This window comes from Leuresthes tenuis, unplaced genomic scaffold (genome assembly GCF_036924035.1).
Source record: "Leuresthes tenuis unplaced genomic scaffold, fLeuTen1.0.hap1 SCAF_15, whole genome shotgun sequence".
Taxonomy (NCBI): domain Eukaryota; kingdom Metazoa; phylum Chordata; class Actinopteri; order Atheriniformes; family Atherinopsidae; genus Leuresthes; species Leuresthes tenuis.
In genome coordinates this window covers 22,356,136-22,375,194 of record NW_027325369.1, presented here as the reverse complement: position 1 = coordinate 22,375,194, position 19,059 = coordinate 22,356,136, and the positions used below count along the sequence as shown (strand labels likewise).

At 39.3% G+C, this 19,059-nt stretch overlaps 1 protein-coding gene across 1 annotated transcript in view; it reads right to left on the bottom strand.

Annotated features, from left to right (window-relative positions):
- Positions 1 to 10,308, bottom strand: part of eml1 (EMAP like 1) — a 49,116-nt gene extending 38,808 nt beyond the window's left edge. The window contains exon 1 of the mRNA XM_072366006.1: positions 10,139 to 10,308. Within this exon, the coding sequence (XP_072222107.1) occupies positions 10,139 to 10,166 (28 nt within the window). The 5' untranslated portion in view covers positions 10,167 to 10,308. The remainder of the gene's footprint in view (positions 1 to 10,138) is intronic.
- Between the last annotated feature and the right edge of the window lie 8,751 nt (positions 10,309 to 19,059).

Here is a 19,059-nt window from a genome sequence, read left to right as displayed (position 1 = left end):
AAACACGATTATCACTCTGTCTTCTGTCTGTCTTATCTATACTGCTGCAGACTGCACAGACACTGACGGGTCCTTAAAACAAGGACAAGAGGGGGAGAGAGTGAAAGGGAGATGAGGGGATTGAGAAAAGAGAGAAATAAATGGGATAGAAGGGGGAGGGGGCAGATGAGGAGAAAAGTGCTTGAGGAGGGAGAAGGGAGAAGAGCCAAATTAAAAAAGTGAGCAGGTTGGGAGTTCAGGGAGGAAGAGAAAGGGGGGAAACCCTGCTTTTTCATTTCAACTGGGGGTTTTGTATGCCCACAAGAGGAGGGATCTCTTTGCATTATTTATAATTCCAGCTTAAAGGGGAAAATAATAGGCCTGAAGAAGACAGAGTCTGTGGCCTATATTCATGTTGGAAACACGTCCCCCTTTCTTCCAAGATCACAAGACGGAGCCGACAAAGGCTGGGATGCTCTGAAAACAGCAAAGGGAAAGAGAATGAAAGGCTCCACTTGTTCCTCTCTGTGTTTTTATCGCAGCCCAGCAGATGCAATGTTTTCAGTCAGCATGGAGCTTTTTCCGCGCAGGTATCCGTATCTGCCATCAAATGGGGTGTCCTGTGTGGTTCAGAGGTCACACGGCTTCATTCGACCTTTAAATGGATGAAACAGGATGCTGCAAAGTCCCTTTTAATGCTCGATCATTTCATGGTTCAAGACTCCTCCTTGTTATTGACCTAAGAGCTGTCTCCACCTCCTCTCCCAAAGGAAAACATTGCACTCTACTTCACTTATTACACAATAACATAAAGCCACAACAGACATAAGCGCTGTGGTCGCCAGGATTATTCAAGGAAACAAGGTGCTCTTTGTAGACTAGTGTGGTATTTGCACAGAGTAAAACACAAGAACATTATAATAGTGTTGAACTTTGCAGAGTTGGTACACGTTACTCTTTGACTGCATCTTATCCACAGCTAAATGCAGAAATGCAAGAGGGTATATGCAATTATATGCGATCACTGTTAAGATGTTTTGAACTGCAAAAAAGACACAACAGCCTCTGTTTTGATTCAGATACAAATCTGAATACAGATACACAGTAAACTTGCTTTGTGTTTTGTTATGAAGATTGTGAATCCCTTTGGTGTTTTGTCTGGACGGGTTCAGATTATTGTAAATCTCATTGTGGGGCTGATTTGGGATCTAGATTAGGGCCAGGTCTGGTGTTTGTCTCCCTGCGCTCATACTCACATGAGGGGGACAGATTAAAATGGGCTACATTCCCACCCAAATCCCCCAAACCAGACCCCCTCACTGCTCCCCACCCACCTCCATCCCACCACCCACTCGTATGGGGTGTTAAACCCCACCTAAAACCAGACTGGTGGCAGGTGGTGGAGCTGCCCCACCCGCTGTGGCTGCCCCTTCGACCTTTCACCATATTACCCACATTACCCAACCGCGTTGAATCACTAATTTTATCCTGCGTTTAATGCATTTTTCGTCTTTTTGTTTTTTATGAATTTAAAGCAACTTATGAGGATACATATTTATATATGTTATTTGATTCATAAGGATATAATCATACATCTAAAGAGCTTGAGGCAGAAAAAGGCCCTACAGTCACACAGATTTGCACATCCTGTGTGGTTAAAGCATAATCAGCAATCCATTATATATGTTACATGGCCTGTGGCCATCTGAGGCTTTCTCACCTGTCCTGCTGACGCTGCTTCTGCAGCGTTCATTCTCTGGTTGCTCTTGAAGGTCACATTAAACATGAGTAGGCTTTTTTTTTTTCAAAGACAGAAAAGAAACTGCTGACATTCATTTTATCAGCAGATGATCAGTCAGTCTGTCAGTGGGCCAGGATTATAAATAATCAAATCCAAATCTGAGGAGGAAAAAGGGTCAATCCTCCATATGATCCAGCCGCCATCTGTGTGTCTGTACTGGTTATTGGGTTGCTTTGTGCTTTATACCAGGAATCAATCCAAACTGGACTCCTAATAATTCATATAAACAGTGAATTTAGACAAAGCCCAGTGACACTTTTACAGTCTGAACAAGTTAATCACTCGGTCTTTCTGAGCTTATGTCAAGTAGCTCAATATAGTGATATATGTCAGCAGGTCGGATGGCTGCTTCCCCAACTATGATTTATGAGGTTTTATAATTAACCTGTCTCTGCCATTTAATTAGAAATAAACAAATAAAGGTTATGTTTGTCAAAAGGTTATTTGGTTGATTCCACTGTTTCTTATTCTGTTTGTTTAAGCACTTACTCTTTGCATAGATTTACATGGAAATGTCTGTTCATTACATCTTTCGATCAGGTCTATCATGGACAAATGAAACCTGTTACATTTTTGATGGACACAAAAGGGCCCTGAGAGATCCTGTCCTCAACCAAGGACAATTCGGTATCTCTGTATCATGAAAATAATCCTGATCTGCACTAATAAGTGATCTGTCCTCTTCCTTTCAGTCCAACTCCGCATGAAATTTCAATATATATTCGGCTAATTAGTTTTTTATATAAAATTGCAAAGAAACATACAACTTACAGCACTTACAACACTTATCTCTACAACTTGTCTTTGTGGAGTTAAAATGGCCATTTAGGGTACTGAATTTGACAAAAGAATGCACTCTCAGAGTGAGTTTCTAGTTTTAAACCAATGGTTTATAGATTTTTAAGATTTTTTACAAGATTTGTAGATGATTTTAGATGAGAGACATGAATGAACATGCAATAGAATTGTTTTATAGTCTCTGGAGGATGAATCCTCATGACTTTTGTGATGTTCTAGCATTTACTTCTTGAACTACCAGCTTGTATTCTAATTAATGGTTTAGGATTGGGGTCTCAAAACCAATTAGTAGATTGCAATGAAGTTTTGTCCATGCATTCTTTTGTCTCTAAGGACAAAGGTTAGTCGCTTTGGTTGTCATGTAAACTCTCTGCTTGCACCATCGTTGCACCGTGCAAAATGTGCAAATTCTCACGTTTGTAATGAAAGATGAATATATTCAAATGTTTGGTAACACTGATCTGTAAAGATATGACAGCGTGATCTCTAATGAAAGTAGCTGTGCCATTAATGCACCTACATGGCGAGCAGGGGATGTCATACTGCCTGTGACTGACAGTTTTAACTCGTTTGATAAATGCCTGGACATGAGCAGAGAGACAGACGCTGATCAAGATTGACTGAATGTAAGAGGGGAGAATAAGTCAGCTGAGTGACTGGAGAAAATACATCATTCCTAGCTAATGGGGAAAATAACTTGTCAGTGTTAAAGCTTGTTTCTAAGAACATGCATGGAGCTCTGATTAAAACGTTTTATAATTTAGAAAGGGGAACTACGACACGCTCTGTGTCATATATCATTAAGTCAAGGAACTGCCAGCATAATGCTGCATATGTGTCAGTGACTGCATCTGATGTTTCATTTATCATGTTCTACTCCAACACTAATTAGCAGAAAAATGATAATCCAGAGTCTGATGGAAAGCTGATGCCTACTGTGTGTGTATTAAAAAGAGAAAGTGAGTTAATTTAACCCAGGGACCTCAACTAGACTCCATTAACATGAGCCATTGATGAGTTTTTTTTTTTTTTTTGCTGTCTTGAAATATGTGGTAGAAATGTGACCTAGTTTCAGAGGAGGGAAGAACCCAACAGAGTGATAACATCCCTGCCTGGGAAACCAGAAAAGGCTGCAACACACAGAATGAGAGGACAACAAAAATCCTGAATTCAAACCCACAACATGACACATGCTCTGGGACTCGCTCCACCTGATCCTAATTTCTTACTTGCCAGGGAAATCACATAAATACATCCCTGTATGATGCATGGGATATTTCTGTGATATTACAGCAGAGAAACATGGCTATAGAATAAAAGGAAATGGCAGATACATGCTGCAGTATGCTGTTGTGGGCCACACAATCTGCAGCAATGCCAAGTGATGATGTTATAACTCAGAATAACTGGGTCACCACTTGTGCTTTATTGCAGTCTTTTGGTCACAGACTCTAACAGCATTATGCATGTAGAAATCTGCTGCCAGACTGTGTAACATCTTCAGAGACTCATAATTTATCCACTATCCAAGATTTTAGGAGGGAATTATGACAATGTCAAGTCTATCATTATGCTAGCTCTTTCTTATTTTATTTATGATGTGAGTCTTTGAAATGAAGAGTTACTACATGGCCTAGTTTTAGGTCTTGTTGAATAAAAAAGACAACAAGCCATAGCTTCTGTTCAATCCCTGCGAATGCTGTGACAAGACTTAGTGGAGAGACAGAGAAGATGTGTGATTGAGGAAGAGGAGGGTCTGCTTTTAACCTGAAAATAACTTTCAGTTCTGAGGTTGAAAAGCAGCATTGCCTCTTTACTCAACTCCCACTCCTTTTCCTCTGTGCTCATATACAAAATACAACCCAATCAATGGTTAAAAATCATAGAGAACTGTTGAGCCTCATTGTGTGTTTTCGGCTTGTTTTGTGGTACGAGTTTATCAGTTTAACATCTGGAGTCTGCTGCTCATTGTAATATTGTTTTGAAACAATATTACTGAGCATTGTATCACCTTACTTTTTGTTGAATTTTGACAGCATCTTTCATAGTTTCAAGCTGAAAAACAAGGAAGTGAGTCTTTCAAAAGCAAAAGCTTAACTTACCAATAAATGAAGAAAGAACTGCTGTAAACCTGCTAAAGCTCATTACTTAATTTCATTGAATACTTCAGAGCTTTTATTATTTTTAATTGTAAATATTTTGAGGCTTCAGTACACTTCACAAACTGTCTAATGTTTGATGCCCAATTAACTGCTAAACAGATTTTGTTTAGATCATCAGATGACGCCTGATGGGCCCTCAGATCGATGCCCAACTGACAGTCACTTGTTTCAACCGCATTATAATTCTGTACATTTCATAACATTAGATCAATTTGGGATTTGCAGACTATGGATTTCTATACAGAATTAACTTAGATGCCCCATCTTTATCTGTTATCACTTTCCATGAGAGCACCAGGTTTGCAAAAAAAATTACTTTATTCTTGTTGTGTCAGAAGTAGAAGAATTTATTGGTCAGATTTCCAGTCATGTCAGTATGTATTTTGCTGGATCAGATGATAACAGCTGGCTAATTACGTCATTCTAATTTTTTTCAGGTCAGTTGCTATTCTGAAGGTTGTTTCCGTTCCTTCTAATGCGTATCAAGTCTTCTTTGAATCACTCAAAACACGCCTTAAGCGGGTGCATCCATTCTTTGGTTCTGTTTCCATTCTATTTCTCTTATTCACATCTTTTTAATGTAAATCAAAAATGACAAAAGAAACCCAATGATAATCTTATCCTTTTCTTCAAATATAGCTTTTAAATGAATGAAGAAGAGGAAAAAATACTGTGAACTGTTGTCAGTAGGACTGACAGTACATGTAAGCCCAAACTGTGAGCACAAAACCTGAGCAAATGTATACATTCCAACTCTGTTTTGACAATGAAGGACAAACCGCAGGACTTTTAAGGCAGTAGGGCTAAAGAAGGTTATGTGCAGTATGACACAATCCAAAAAGGTGAAAAGGTTTAACACAGTAAAAAGTCAAATCATTATTCATTCATTCATTAAAAGGGAATCCTTGTTTCAACAATCAACTTAAGTTCCGACTCACTGGTTTGTGTACATGTGCACATGGCCCATCTCAATAAACTCTTCATCCTACAAGACAATAGATGACAGGCTGACTTGTAAAGTTTAAGAAAAAGAAACTAACTTCTGAGCCTCTATTGAGGCATTTGGTACAATTGGGTTTTACAATGTCGATAATATTCACTACTTTTTATATTTGGACCCTAAATTCAACATGGAGGAGCTACAAAAAGAAAACCCCAAGAAAAGGGCAGAAGCTTTTGGAGAGCCAAAAGAAGAGAGAGAGGGAGCTCCTTCCTGAAGCATGCAATAGTTTATATACATGTGTAGAGAATTTCAGTAAGCAAGACATGAACAGCAAAGCCAGAGGAAAAAAAGCAGATGTAGTGAGAGGGAAAATACAAAAAGAAGATGTGACTGAAAAAAGTCTTACATTCAAAGCATCATGGTGCAATGTCAGATGACACTGAGTACTACTCAAACATTCATGTCTCCTCACGCTTTCATCGTCACATTTATGAGGCTGTAGAAGTGGGGACAAAGGGTTATAAACCACAGTGATTTCTCCTGTTGTTAATGAGCCATAACTCAGACAATGAAGTGGCAAAGGATTGGTTAACTCAGTGGACTGCAATACATGGAAGCCTACACAGCTTCTGCTGTGTGAGTCCATTAAAGACCAGACAGCAGCATTGAGAATGTCAGCAGGGAAGCTGAAATTCATCAGATTTTTGCTAGTGTGAAAATGACCCATTTATCCAAAGGACAGCCATCTAAATCCACCTCAATGCTACCATGAAAACCCAACAATAGTAATGTGTGTGTAATATGGACACACACTGTGTATCACAGTGTGTGCAGGGCTGTGTGTTCTCTGAAGCAACGACAACATTAATCACATCTGACTTGGCCGCTGAAACATCTCCCTTCCCCCATTTCCTGAACAACCAAAATGCTGTTATATATATATACATATATATATGTACGTATGTAGAACAGAATTTGAAATCCTGAAATGCTCTCAGTTTCTCATTTTTCCAACTTAGAAATGCAAATTTTGAGCATTTCAGTCAATACAGTCTTAAATATTCTCATCTGAGTGAAATGCCTGCTGCTCCATATTCCGAGGCATCACACGCACAGAAAGAAAGAGAGAGATAATAAACCACAGATGATTTGTCTTAAACCTGCATGACAAATGAACCACTTCAGCCACTTTGCTAAAATCCGGAAAAGGTTTAGCATCAGCAAAGCTACTGGTCCTCATATTCAGGGCACAGATGGAGAGCTGACGTCAGCAGGCCATGATGCCACGCTCATCTGAAATCTGCATTTCTGAATGTGCATGCATGCCCACACACATAAAGACACAAACACAAGTCTCCATGTACATCAATGGACTGCAGGCAGAAAGTGAATGCTTGTGATTTTTCTTTCATATAAAAGCTTCACATCTCCCATTGATGCCCCCATGAGTCTCGGTTACATGACAGACAGCAATTGCTATGAATCAGAGCTGCTCTTCATTTCCCACCAAAATGATCTCCTCAGAAACACCTCACCCCTACATCCCCTCCCCGTCCTTATTTTTTTTTATTCAGATCTCATTTTTCTTCACTTTTGTACATCATTTCCTTTTGTGTGCCTCCATTTTCATAACTTTTCATGACCCTGTGTTTATTTCTTTCATTTCTATCAGACAGCAGTCTGAATACTTACTCCACGGATACAATCTTCATTTATAAAACACACTGATACTGACACCTGCAGGACATTAGCTGAACTATGGATTTATTTGTCCCACTCTTTGTTGAGGAGAGATAAAACTAATCTAGGAACGAGAGGAGAATGAATCAACTCATACTTTATTTTGTTATCACATGACTGAGGTTTTACTCCATATATTATTAACACCACAGTGTAATAATAAAATTTTGACGTGTGACATAAACAAAAATGCAGTGTGTTGCTGGCTCATTACCATGACCTATTAAATGTGTTTTGTAAAATGGCTAGTTATTCTACAGTGAAAAATGTTGATCAAAACAATCCAAAAAGATTCCAATTACACAATAATATGAAAATAGAAATAGCAATAATCAATAGAAGCCATAAATTTAAATGAAGTATACAAACTTGTATAGCTGGTAAAAGAGATGTTGATATAACATCATCACTGTTTAAAGAGCGTGGAGGCAAATTGTTCAGTCATTTAAGAACAATGTTTTTATTACATTATTCATACGGAAAGACTTTGGAGATTTTATCCCATACAGTACACAAAATCATTTAAAGATTCAGAGAATCCAGAGGAATGTCTGTTTGCCCAAGAAAAGGCTGAAAACCAATATTGAATTGGATTTAAAACCTGACATGTGTCAGCAATGAAATCACTCTCTAAGCTCTAAGGAACACTTCTAAAAACAACTGCAGGTTAAAACTTCTTGCAAAAGAAAAAAGAGCAGAGAGAAACACACAGAGAATGCCTTCTCTTGGCTTAGTGTGGTTAGTTAGCATGTTAATGTTTGTGTTAATTTTAGTTTTGAAATCACAGACGCTACATTCTCCAGGCTAAAGGGGAGAGGAACTATCCAGCTTGTAACCAGCTCATAGTTTAAAAGTGGCCATTTTCAATGACATGGGAGGATATTTATGCAAATGGCACAGGTAACTGCAGTTCTGTAAGGTGATAAGGTGTTATTTTTTCTTGTAGAATGCTGTCATTCAGTCTTTTTCAGGGAAGACTTTACTTGTTTTAACAAGACAATGCAAACACACTCAAGATGTTTCATTAGGGCATGGTTGCTAAACTATTTTCTGATGCCCACAGAAAATATATTAACCTATTATTAGAAAACGGCCATTAAGGCCCCAAACTCTGCAAAACTACTGCATTTAGTTCAGAAATGAATGTCTTTATAAATGCAGATGCAACACAGTGAAAAACTCATTCCTGTCCCAACTTTTTTTTAATGTGCAGCCAGCACAAATCCATCCAGTCCTATTTTCGGTGAATTCACTTCTCACATATCAGGGACAAAAATGCACTTAGTGGTTCGCTATAGGACAGCTGTTTACTGAAGCCGGAAATCTTCTCCATATCAGGCTCTCTAAAAGGCTTCTGTTCTAAACAGTTTATGCCAGCAAGTGCATGTTCTTTTAAACACTGCTGCACAGAGAGAACAACTTCATCCATTCACAAACTTAACGTTGTGGCTCAATCAGCTTTGCACAAATCATCTGCCCTTATGCTTTGCTAAGGTTGTTTAATCTGTGCAACATACTGCTGGCTACCATGCATAATTGTAACATCCAAGGCCTTCTAAAAATGAACTACTTTTGATATTCATACACGTCAGAATAAATTCATCCTGATGATGAATGCAATATAGAAATAATTATAATCTTGTTTGCTACAATGTTACTTTATAAACTTGAGGAGTCAAATGCGATGGGATGACACAGAAAAAAGGAGAAGTACTAAGTTTTAGAAAGTTCAGTGAATTTGCTTTTGTCAAGTTTAATGTAATTTCCTGGTAAATACATCAGGGAATGCTACTATATAAGAAGGTGTGGCGAGATGATATCTCGACATTCCACAAACACAAGCAACAACTTCAAGCAGCTCCGTTACTGTTGAGTCATGCGCCATTGGTCTGAGGGGGGAATCATGCATGGATTACACCAGAACAGGGCGGAAACAGGCAACAGGGAGATAAAAGAAGAGGGGGAGGAGATTGAGAGATTTAGAGGAAGGGTGATAGAAGGAAGCATCAGTGAGTGATTGAGTAAGTGAGTGAGAGACCCAGAGAAGTGGAAGGTTTCTATTTTTAACTGATTGTTTGTGCCGGTCTGACAGCCAGGCAGGATAAAGCCTTCTTCTCCTCTCTCAGCTTGGCTGTACTTACAGGAAATGACCTACAACTTAATACCACTCACAGCTCACATATACATCAGCAGACACCTGCACATGCACACCACACATCTTTAGGTCCACATCTTAGACACATGTAGTGCTGTTACATCCACACATCTCTCAGAAAAACTGCACAACCTGCCAAGACTTTTATCAACCTGACCTTCCCCCTCTACTCCCTCCCTCTTTTGTCTTCTCTATGTATCTCTTGTTTAAACTTAAACAGAGTATTCGTGCATTATTTTGATGAAACCAGAAGGAATTCAGTTTCCTTATAAGGTCCCAAATTGAACCGACCTCACACTGCTGCTGAATACTTTGCTGGGTGAGCAGTCCCAATGGAGAGCTTAGACTAAAAACTGGACGGGCCTACATAGACCCCCCCCCCCTCCACATACACACACACACACAAGGGCAGAGACAGAAAAAAACACAACCACAATACAGATACACAAATCTAAACAACATACAGACATGCATTCCCACATGTGCGCCTAACATATATCATTTTTGAGCGTGGCTTTACTTTAATAGAGGAGTCATGCAGACTCTGTGATTCCTCTTACCCATGGGTAGTCCCTCACAGTCAGACATGGCTGCAGACAGACAGGAGGACTCGGACAACGTCTTCTTTTGTCAGCTGAATGTCTGCAGCTTGTTGGTTATTCCTCTCAGACTCTATCTTTGCTAAAATAGTCTTTTCGTCTGCGCTGTCAGACTCGTTCTCTCTGCTTAACTCACTTACTTTACTTTCTCTGTGCTTGTCCTCCTTCACTCTCTCCCTCTTTTAAGAGTCTGACCAGTGGCCAGACGGTATGTCAGTCAAACATCACACACTATGCTATTGGAGACTAAATTTGTAACCAACAACCCTCCCTTAGTGTACAGTTCCCTTTGGATATGGCTGGCTCCTTTGGATATGATTTCATATCCAAAAAAAAAAGAAGAATAGAACAGCTTCTTTATTGTCTTGCTTTGTTTTTTTCCCACTTAGCCTGCAACAAAACAAGTAGGCCATGTTTCTTCTTTGAAACTCATCATTAAAATATAAAAAGTACAGTGGTTTGCCAAGATAATTTTTCTTCTTATCCCTTCAGCCTGTAACACAAAACGCAGTTCTACAAAGATCTGTTGAGAGACTTGGCACAAACCTGGAGTTGTCCCCAAGCATTTCTTTATTTTTGGCAGTAATACCTTATATTTCCTGTTGGGGGCTGTAGCGTCTCATTCATCACATCAAGAGAAACCCTTTGTTGTTCTCTGTTCGTCCACTGGGCTGGAAACCAAGCAAATTCCAGGGTCAAGTGACTCTGTTCTCAAGATTGCAGTTCTGACAAATAACATAATCTTTGTCTTCTGCTTCTTGTAAATAAGTCAGAGCACATGTTTATGAGTAGCTGCATTTGCAGCAGATTTTTGCGAATTATATCCAAATAGGAAGGAAGGAGAAAAAGTGGAAACCTAGTTTGACAGCAAAAAGTAAAATCCATGGTTGGTATAAGCTTGGCTGTTATATTAAATCCTTTTGTGTTGGAGGAGACAAAGGAAAGTGCTTGGCAGGCACTTCATAATACTTTACAGATTACTGGTCTACTTGAAAGCACAAACATTTCCCAGAACATACTTAACACAGCGAAGCTTTAATTAAACTCACCCCTCAAACTTCCCACACACTTGTCCTGAATTACTTTCGCGGCTTACTCAGCTGACCCTTTGTCAGTTGACAGGGAGGATTATCACGAGGGAAAGGTTCAGCATGTGACTAAGTGGGGTCAGATGCTAGACTTGTCCACCAATACCGGTGTCAGAGAGGTTAGGATTTAATGGCAGGGGAATAGGCGGGTTTATCTTGAGATTTTCAGAAAACATGGGGGGTGAGATGTTGGAGGGCTTCCTGCTCTGTTATCTGTCCTCCAGACCTGTCAGTGACCCCTCCACCCTTCCAGCCCGCAGCACCCCAGCCTTCACGCTAGTATCAGCTTTGATGTTTGATCTCCAGCTCTCGTTTGCAGAAGGAGCTGGAAAGACCCTTTTGCAAACACAGCCAAAACCTTCACCCCATAAAGACCTCTCGACCCCATGAGCTCTGGCAAACGAAAAGTGGACCATGCTGTGTCTGTTTTGTACACTTTGATCACGTGCAATTACTATGAGTGAGGTAGTGTGCTCAGCAAGTCCAGAATGGTTCCTGGATTATGTTTAATTACATTGTAAGGTAGTTTCGCTTTAGCTGTAATCATGGCAACGTTTTAAATACTCAAGAAAGAAGTACAAGCAGGAGATTTAAAAACATATTACCCACCGCAATAGTTGGTTTACTGAGAAGTAGAGATTTCGTTTCCTCAAGATTTGCTCTTTGCAAGAAAGAATGGCCGCTGACAGTAATGAAAGTACTGCTGGAAAAAAAGAGTCCTCTTTTTTTGTGATGTTATCTCATAATTATAAAAACAGAATAAGAACAGGAATAATGAACACATATGAACACATAAATATACATACTTACATATATAACAACTTTAACAGTGTATTCCACATAGTGTCTCCACTTTGCAACTTCTCATAGCTGTCCTTGGAACTGAAAGAAATAAGATCATATGATGCCACTTTAGCTCACCTGGTTACTCCAGTTTCTCATTACAAATAACTCTCCCACCATTATCCCGGTCTTAATAGAGTTCTTGGCTCCACAATGAGCTTCCTCTGAACTGCAATACTTCCAACTGTCAGCATTGTCCCTAAGCTTAAGTCAAACAGTCTGGGAGGTCCACGAAAGGAAACTGAAATTCTTAAATTGGTTTAATCTAATTTTGGTGTCTCTTGATTCAATCTCTGTGTTTTCATATAACCCTGCAATGGAGCAAGGTAATTAAATAATCCTCAATAGCTTTGACAGTAAAACTATGAATTTAGATGCAACAATTACAGTCAGACTGGAGATCTTCCCTCGTGGATATTCTTTCATGGAGTCTAACACAGTGCATTTAGGCTGTTCAGAAGATGAAAAGTATCAGCAAAGTAAACTATGAAGAAAATGTGTAAAGAATGAGTACATTTTTATTAAATAAAAAAAACATTGATTGTTTCCTGTACGCACAGAAAAAAACATGTGATAACACAAAAATGATCCTCACATTTGTTTCTGCTTAAACGTCAAGAGTACGGTAACTTTTGATTGTGTTCAAACTGGGATTATTAGTTGCACAAATAGGAATGACATGAAATATTTTGAAATTGGATTACCTGTGGATGTATTGCAGGGATTCGCAGGGAGTGAATATAGGATCATTTCAAGTTGGACAACCTGATCTTCAAATGGAGTACTAGTTCCAGTACACAAAACACAAATTATGCTCCATATAAAGTAGCTTATTGTTCATTGTTAATAATATACTTTTTGAAATATTTATTTTATTTTTCTTACCTTTGTAAATTATGATTTAGCAGTGTTTTCATATGTGATTATTTAAATAATGAATGCTTCTTAACCATTTTAAAAGTGTGTATATATACATATATATGTATCTTGACACTTGCTCTGAGCTGTTCATCTGTTAATTATTTAGCTGCAGCTTTTAGCTTTCAGACCTGCAAGGCAAGAAACATTATGTGTTTGAACTGCTTGAAGAAAAAATCAGAATATCTATCACAATCAAACAAGTTAGTTGTTTTAGTATAGCAGGTGACGGCCAAAAGGAATAGATGAAAGAGCCTCTAACCTGCTTTAATGGGTTTATGTTAATGATCCTCCAATTGCAACCGTAGCTGTGTATGCAGGTACTAATGAACTCTTAATAGTGTTAAATCTAACAGCTTCTGAATGATTCCACTAACTGTTTTATGGCTCTGTGGGCAGAACCCTAATTGAGGACTTGTGGCAAAGAGCTCCCGTTCACAGCTTTCCACAGGTTTAACAACCTGTACTCAGAAGCAAAACCTGCACTTCACTGTACCACTGTGCAAAAAACTAATAAATTTATAGTTAATTATTCACATTTCTTTTGATTACAGCAATGTTCAAATCGCAAACTGTTTTGATCATTTTCCCCTTGTATGTCACTTTATACTGGATTGTGAGACACTGCTGTGTACTGTCCAAAACCTCATAAATACATTAAAACAACCTCTTTTTGGGTGACGTATATATGCCGTAAATACACAAATAGAGAAAATGCAAAGAAGTTAGCAACATTTTTATAATGATGAAAGGACTGTCTGACAGACAACTCTAAGAATTTACAGAATAGAAAAAGGTTAACCTGCAAAAATAATTCATATTTCATGAGAAAAATAATGACTTTATGCTGTTGGAACTTTGAGGAAATTTAGATCTAATCGGATTAAAGGACTTGAAAGTACAAACTAATTCAATTGGTTGTAGGACAGTTTGACTCAGGGGGTGTCCAGTGTATTTGTGGTGGAGGATTAACTGTAGAGAAGGAAGTCTTCCTCAAGTCTACCTCCCCCCACACCACCTCCCTGCTGCTGAGAAACAGCCGAGGTGTGACAGAGGGGATTCCAGAGCTTGCAAACAAAAGGCAGACACTTTGATTTGAACAGCAGTGTTAGTCAGAAACGCACACACACGCACAGGCACAAACCACAGCTCCCAATATTCAGCAACCCTGCCCTCAGGTCTCAGCCAGTTGAAAGATGGGGGAAACTCCAGATGCTTCACAGCAGTCGTGGGCTGCAACTTGGGAGAAGAAGAGTGCTGTGGAAGATTGGCAGGAGGATTGGAGTTATGCATGAAGTGGAACAATGTAACAACAGCAGCGGAGGTTGAAATTAATAGGAAAACTATGGAGGTTTTGGCCCGAAGGTTTGCTTCAAACAGAAAGGGAGGGCAGCCGCAGCAACAGAGAGGGACGGGTGGAGTGAAAGGAGGTTCCACACAGACTGTATGATGGATGGACTGGTGAGCAAGTAAGGAGGGGGGGAGAGGGGGTGAGCTTCAAAAGAAAAATGACCCAGACTGCTGTGATGTTGTAGGGAGAGGGGGGTGGGGGGAATGCAGGGCAGAGGAACATGTGGGGATCTCATAACCAAAAAGGGTTTTTGAAATGGAGTGCAGTACCAAAACAGAAACGAGAGGAGACAGTAAATAAATCATTCCATTTCAGAATTTTGCTTAAAAGCTGGCTCATTCACTTTCTTTCACTACATTAATCAGGTGAAAACTGTGTCCAAAGAGTTGTCAGTGGATACAACAGTGAAATTACAACTGCAAAATGCCTCTGTGGCTTTAGTGGTATGCATAAACCTTTTGACTGGGGTTAACTTCAGGGCTTTTAAAACATGATCCAGCCACACCCCCCTAATGCAGACAGCCAGAAATGAAACTTCTCCTTGCACACACCTACTTGGTCTCTCCTTCAGGGGCTGCTAAAGCCATTATGGCTCTAAAGAGATGGTATCGACCCCAGGCAGACAGACAAATACTTAGTTCAACAGTTGGATAGGTCGGCAAACTAAGACGCCACAGTACTTTGGACAGGCCGACTAAATGTCTGGCTACTCTTCAGAGGTTCTCAGGTGTGACCGGCCTGTCTCCTGTGTACCGCAGCCAAGACGGCAGGCAGACACAGAGGTGTTTCATTGAGCCTGGAGTCGAGTGAATATCTGCTCTATCTGCCCTGCCACAGGCTGCATACACTCCTGCAAGCAACTCTAACACAAGCCAGATCTTCTTTCCTGCAGTACTATGCAGGCTTTCACAGAGTTAATGCATATTTTTAGTCTGAGCCAATGTCAAACGTTTTGCCAAGGACGTGCCTGACACGTAATTTCTCCCAGCAACTGTGGTTTCCAATGTTTGATGCCTAACTTTGCATTTGAATCAAAGACTTTAGTTTGACCACAAATGCATTGCACCAAAATTTCAAGAGTGAATGATGGAGGCTTCGGTTGGTTCCTAACTTGGTCATATATGTCATTCTCACGGCAATACATCTCACGTAACACTGTTACATCGATGAAGCCTGAACCTCACAGAGGACACCCTAATGTCCCTTCCAGTACACTTGCATACACACATATGCACGCACAACTCTTCCCTAAAATTGCTGATGGCTTGTTTTCATGAACTGATATTATTTCCAGATGGAGGTCATGAATAAAACCTGACGGAAACAAGTTGGGTGAAACTGGAAACTTAAAAAAACAGAAATGGAGGAGTATGGAGCCGAGTAAAAAAAACAATCATTCTCCTCCCCCGCTCATTCCCTGAGCCTTTCAAAAAGACCAGCTTGTCAATTACACACCTAAAAAACAGAGGAACATTGTACCACACATGAACATAAGAACAGGATTGGTATGTTTTACATCTTTCACCACAAAAGAAATGTGACAAACAACTCTAAACAAAAAAAATTTCACAACAAGATAATGAAACAAGAAAGCTCAGAGCAGTTCAACTTTAGGCTTCCATACATAGCTTAGGCTAAGAAAACAAAGTTAGGGAAGGAAAGGGAATACTTTCAGACTCAACGGAGAATACAAAAAAAACATGCCGTGAATGACTACAAAGGAGGGTGCTGATTCACCAACCCCAGGCAAATCAACAAACCTGAGTATCAAGAAAGACACAAAGTGTGCCTTCAGTGCACACTAAATCCAACTGAAAAACCTTCTACAAAGCAGGGACACAGAATACAATGACTTGGAAACCATTTAAATCACACTATTGATTTAAAAGAGCAAAAACAGTATGATGAATATTTCAACTCAGAAATGTTCTTTATTTTTTTATGAATTGAAAAGCTAAGCAAAAGAGTGAAAAAAAGTAATGGAAGATGTCACAGTTTATTAATAAGTTTAATAATGCACCAGTCCTGAGGATTTAGGGATTTTGCCATCTAGGGTGCACAATCTCATCCAAACATTATTAAAAGATTAAGTTAATCTCTGAAGGGATAGATCGGAAAACTCAGGGGATAGTGAATTTAAAACAGACAATGCACTGGTGGAAGTCTCTGCTCAGGCTCAGGAATACTTTTGAAAGCCACAGTCGGTGAACACAGTTTTCCACTGCACCCACCAATGGAGTCAAAACAAACAAAAAAAAGTTTGAAAAACCAAAACCCACACACAAGCAAGATCCAGCACCTTTCATACCTAAGAGAGCAATATTAATGCAAAATAACAAAGACAGGTTCTAAAGCAACATTTAGATTATTTATTTCTTAGGGAAACTCTTGCTTAAATAAGCAAGATGTCTTCCAATCACATTCTGTATAACAGCAGCATTACTCTGTTGTGAGAGTTTTTCTGCTAAACTTGCTAGCCAGCAGTCTAGATCTTTCATCCATCCATTCATTTTCTATACCTGCTTAATTCAACTCACGGTCAAGGGGGCCTGGAGCCTATCCCCGATGCCATTGGGTGAGAGGTGGGATACACCCTGGACAGGGTGCCAGTCCATCTCAGGGCCACACAGAGACAAACAAGCATGTATACTCATAGGGTCACTTTAGAATCACCAGTTAACTTTACAAGCATGTTTTTGGACAGTGGGAAGAACTCATAGTAACCAAAGAGAACCCATGCATGTATGGGGAGAACTGTACAACCTCCAGATCTGTCAGTTTCTGAAAAATAAAATAAAAGTGAAAAATAAAGATATATGTATATACATATAAAAGAAATTCTCAGTTTCAGCATTTTGAATTGTTTTCTATTAAATATAAACTCAAGGGATGCACAGATGATTACATTTTACTCAATCTCAACTTTCTTTTTTTTTTTTTTTTGGAAACATGGTTGTAATCTAGCAGCTGCTCTGCAATGATTTATTTCAAAATGGTTGAGCATTAAAAAAAAGCTCATGCAAGCTTCGTAAGAAGCCAAAACATTAATTAGATCTGTCAAAACGGCTGCCAAAACAAACCAGTTTAATGCCAGACAGTTTTTCCTATAAAATGATGTGGAAAAGGATGAACTACAGCTGTAGTTTCCATAGGGTACAGTTTATCTCAATGGGACTCTTGAAGGGTTGTTGCTTAAATTCACTGCTTGGGATTATTCTTTGTTTACTGAGTTAGTCATTTGTCTTGGTTTCTCAATATTTTTAAGATATTACATCATATGTTGTAACATGCATCTGAGAGCAAGATCAGAAGACTAATACAACACTTGAATTAAAACGGTAAATAGGGATTTAGCCTAGCTGAACGCAAACAGGGGAAACCAATAGCTTTACCATATACTTACTATTATAAACCTTGTCTTTAAAACCTAAAGAAAAGCCCAAATTATATTGCCGGTTAACTGCTCTAGAGAGATTTTAATGCTAAAATATTTTTCTTTTCAGTGTCAGTTGTGGACAGAGCTAAGCTAGTTGTTGTCCTCTGTTAGTAGGACCCTGGTTTTCATTTTTATCAGTTTGGTTTTAATCTTATCATCTAGCTCTTTTGCAAAAAACTGTACACAAGAACCCGCCCAAAAGAAATACACTTTAATTTAGTCAATGATAAACCAAGTAGGTTTTTTGCAGTCTTGTTAAGCTAAGCAGCTAGCTTACATCTGGTATGAGGACAGCTTCTTTGCAAAAACGTTATTGCTCTTGTGGCTGTAATTTTCAGTCAGACTATAAGTGTATTTATCATAAAATGAAACAAAAGCAAACCAGTTCCTCTGGTTGGTTCAGTAAATCGGTTTTATCTAATCTCAAGCAGGCTTCTTATCTGTATGATCAAGACTCTAATCAGCCAGCTTTGTTCAGACAACAAGGGGCCAACATAAGGTAAAGAGGACCCTGGGGCCTCTCTGCTGCCTCTACCATAAAACTGTAATTTGTAGAAAGGGCCATGCCTTTTAAAGTCAGTGGTAGAAGTATGGCTGAATGGTAAAGGCCTCACCCCATAGATATCAGAAATTTAGCACTTATCTTTATGCTTGTTATGGGGTAGCTATGCAGAATATTCTGTGGGGAATATATTGCGTGCCTGTTACATGATTAAGGAGTCATTTCTTGAGAATTTCCTGTTTTGTTTTCCTTTTTTATCAGGAGCACCAAAAATATGACAAGATCTATGCCTTAACACTGCATCACAGGTATTTTATCTGCTTTTCTCCTTTCAGCATAAACTCTGTGGCAGCTGAATTTCGTACTGCTTTAAGTCCTGACTTTACAAACACTTCAGCCCGCCACCCTGCAGACCTGCTCTTATCTCAGACCCATCAGGTTCCTCCTGGCAGGCACAGATGGTAGCCCATTCGTGTGCAAACCGCAAACTGAGCACTGATTATTCTGATGTCTGCCTTTGTCTTACAGTAATGCCCCCAACCTTACCATGAGAAAGGGCTGGTAAGTAAGCTAATTTACATGTATTAATTAAAGCTCATAATGAGCTCAGCATGATGGGGCATTTGAATGCATTCCTCTGTATTGTGCAAACTCTGCGTACTTCCGAAGCTTTTGCCGTCTCAGCCATTCAGATAGGGTGCAGATTGTAGATGTGGGGGCATGCAAGCAGATAAAGAAATACAC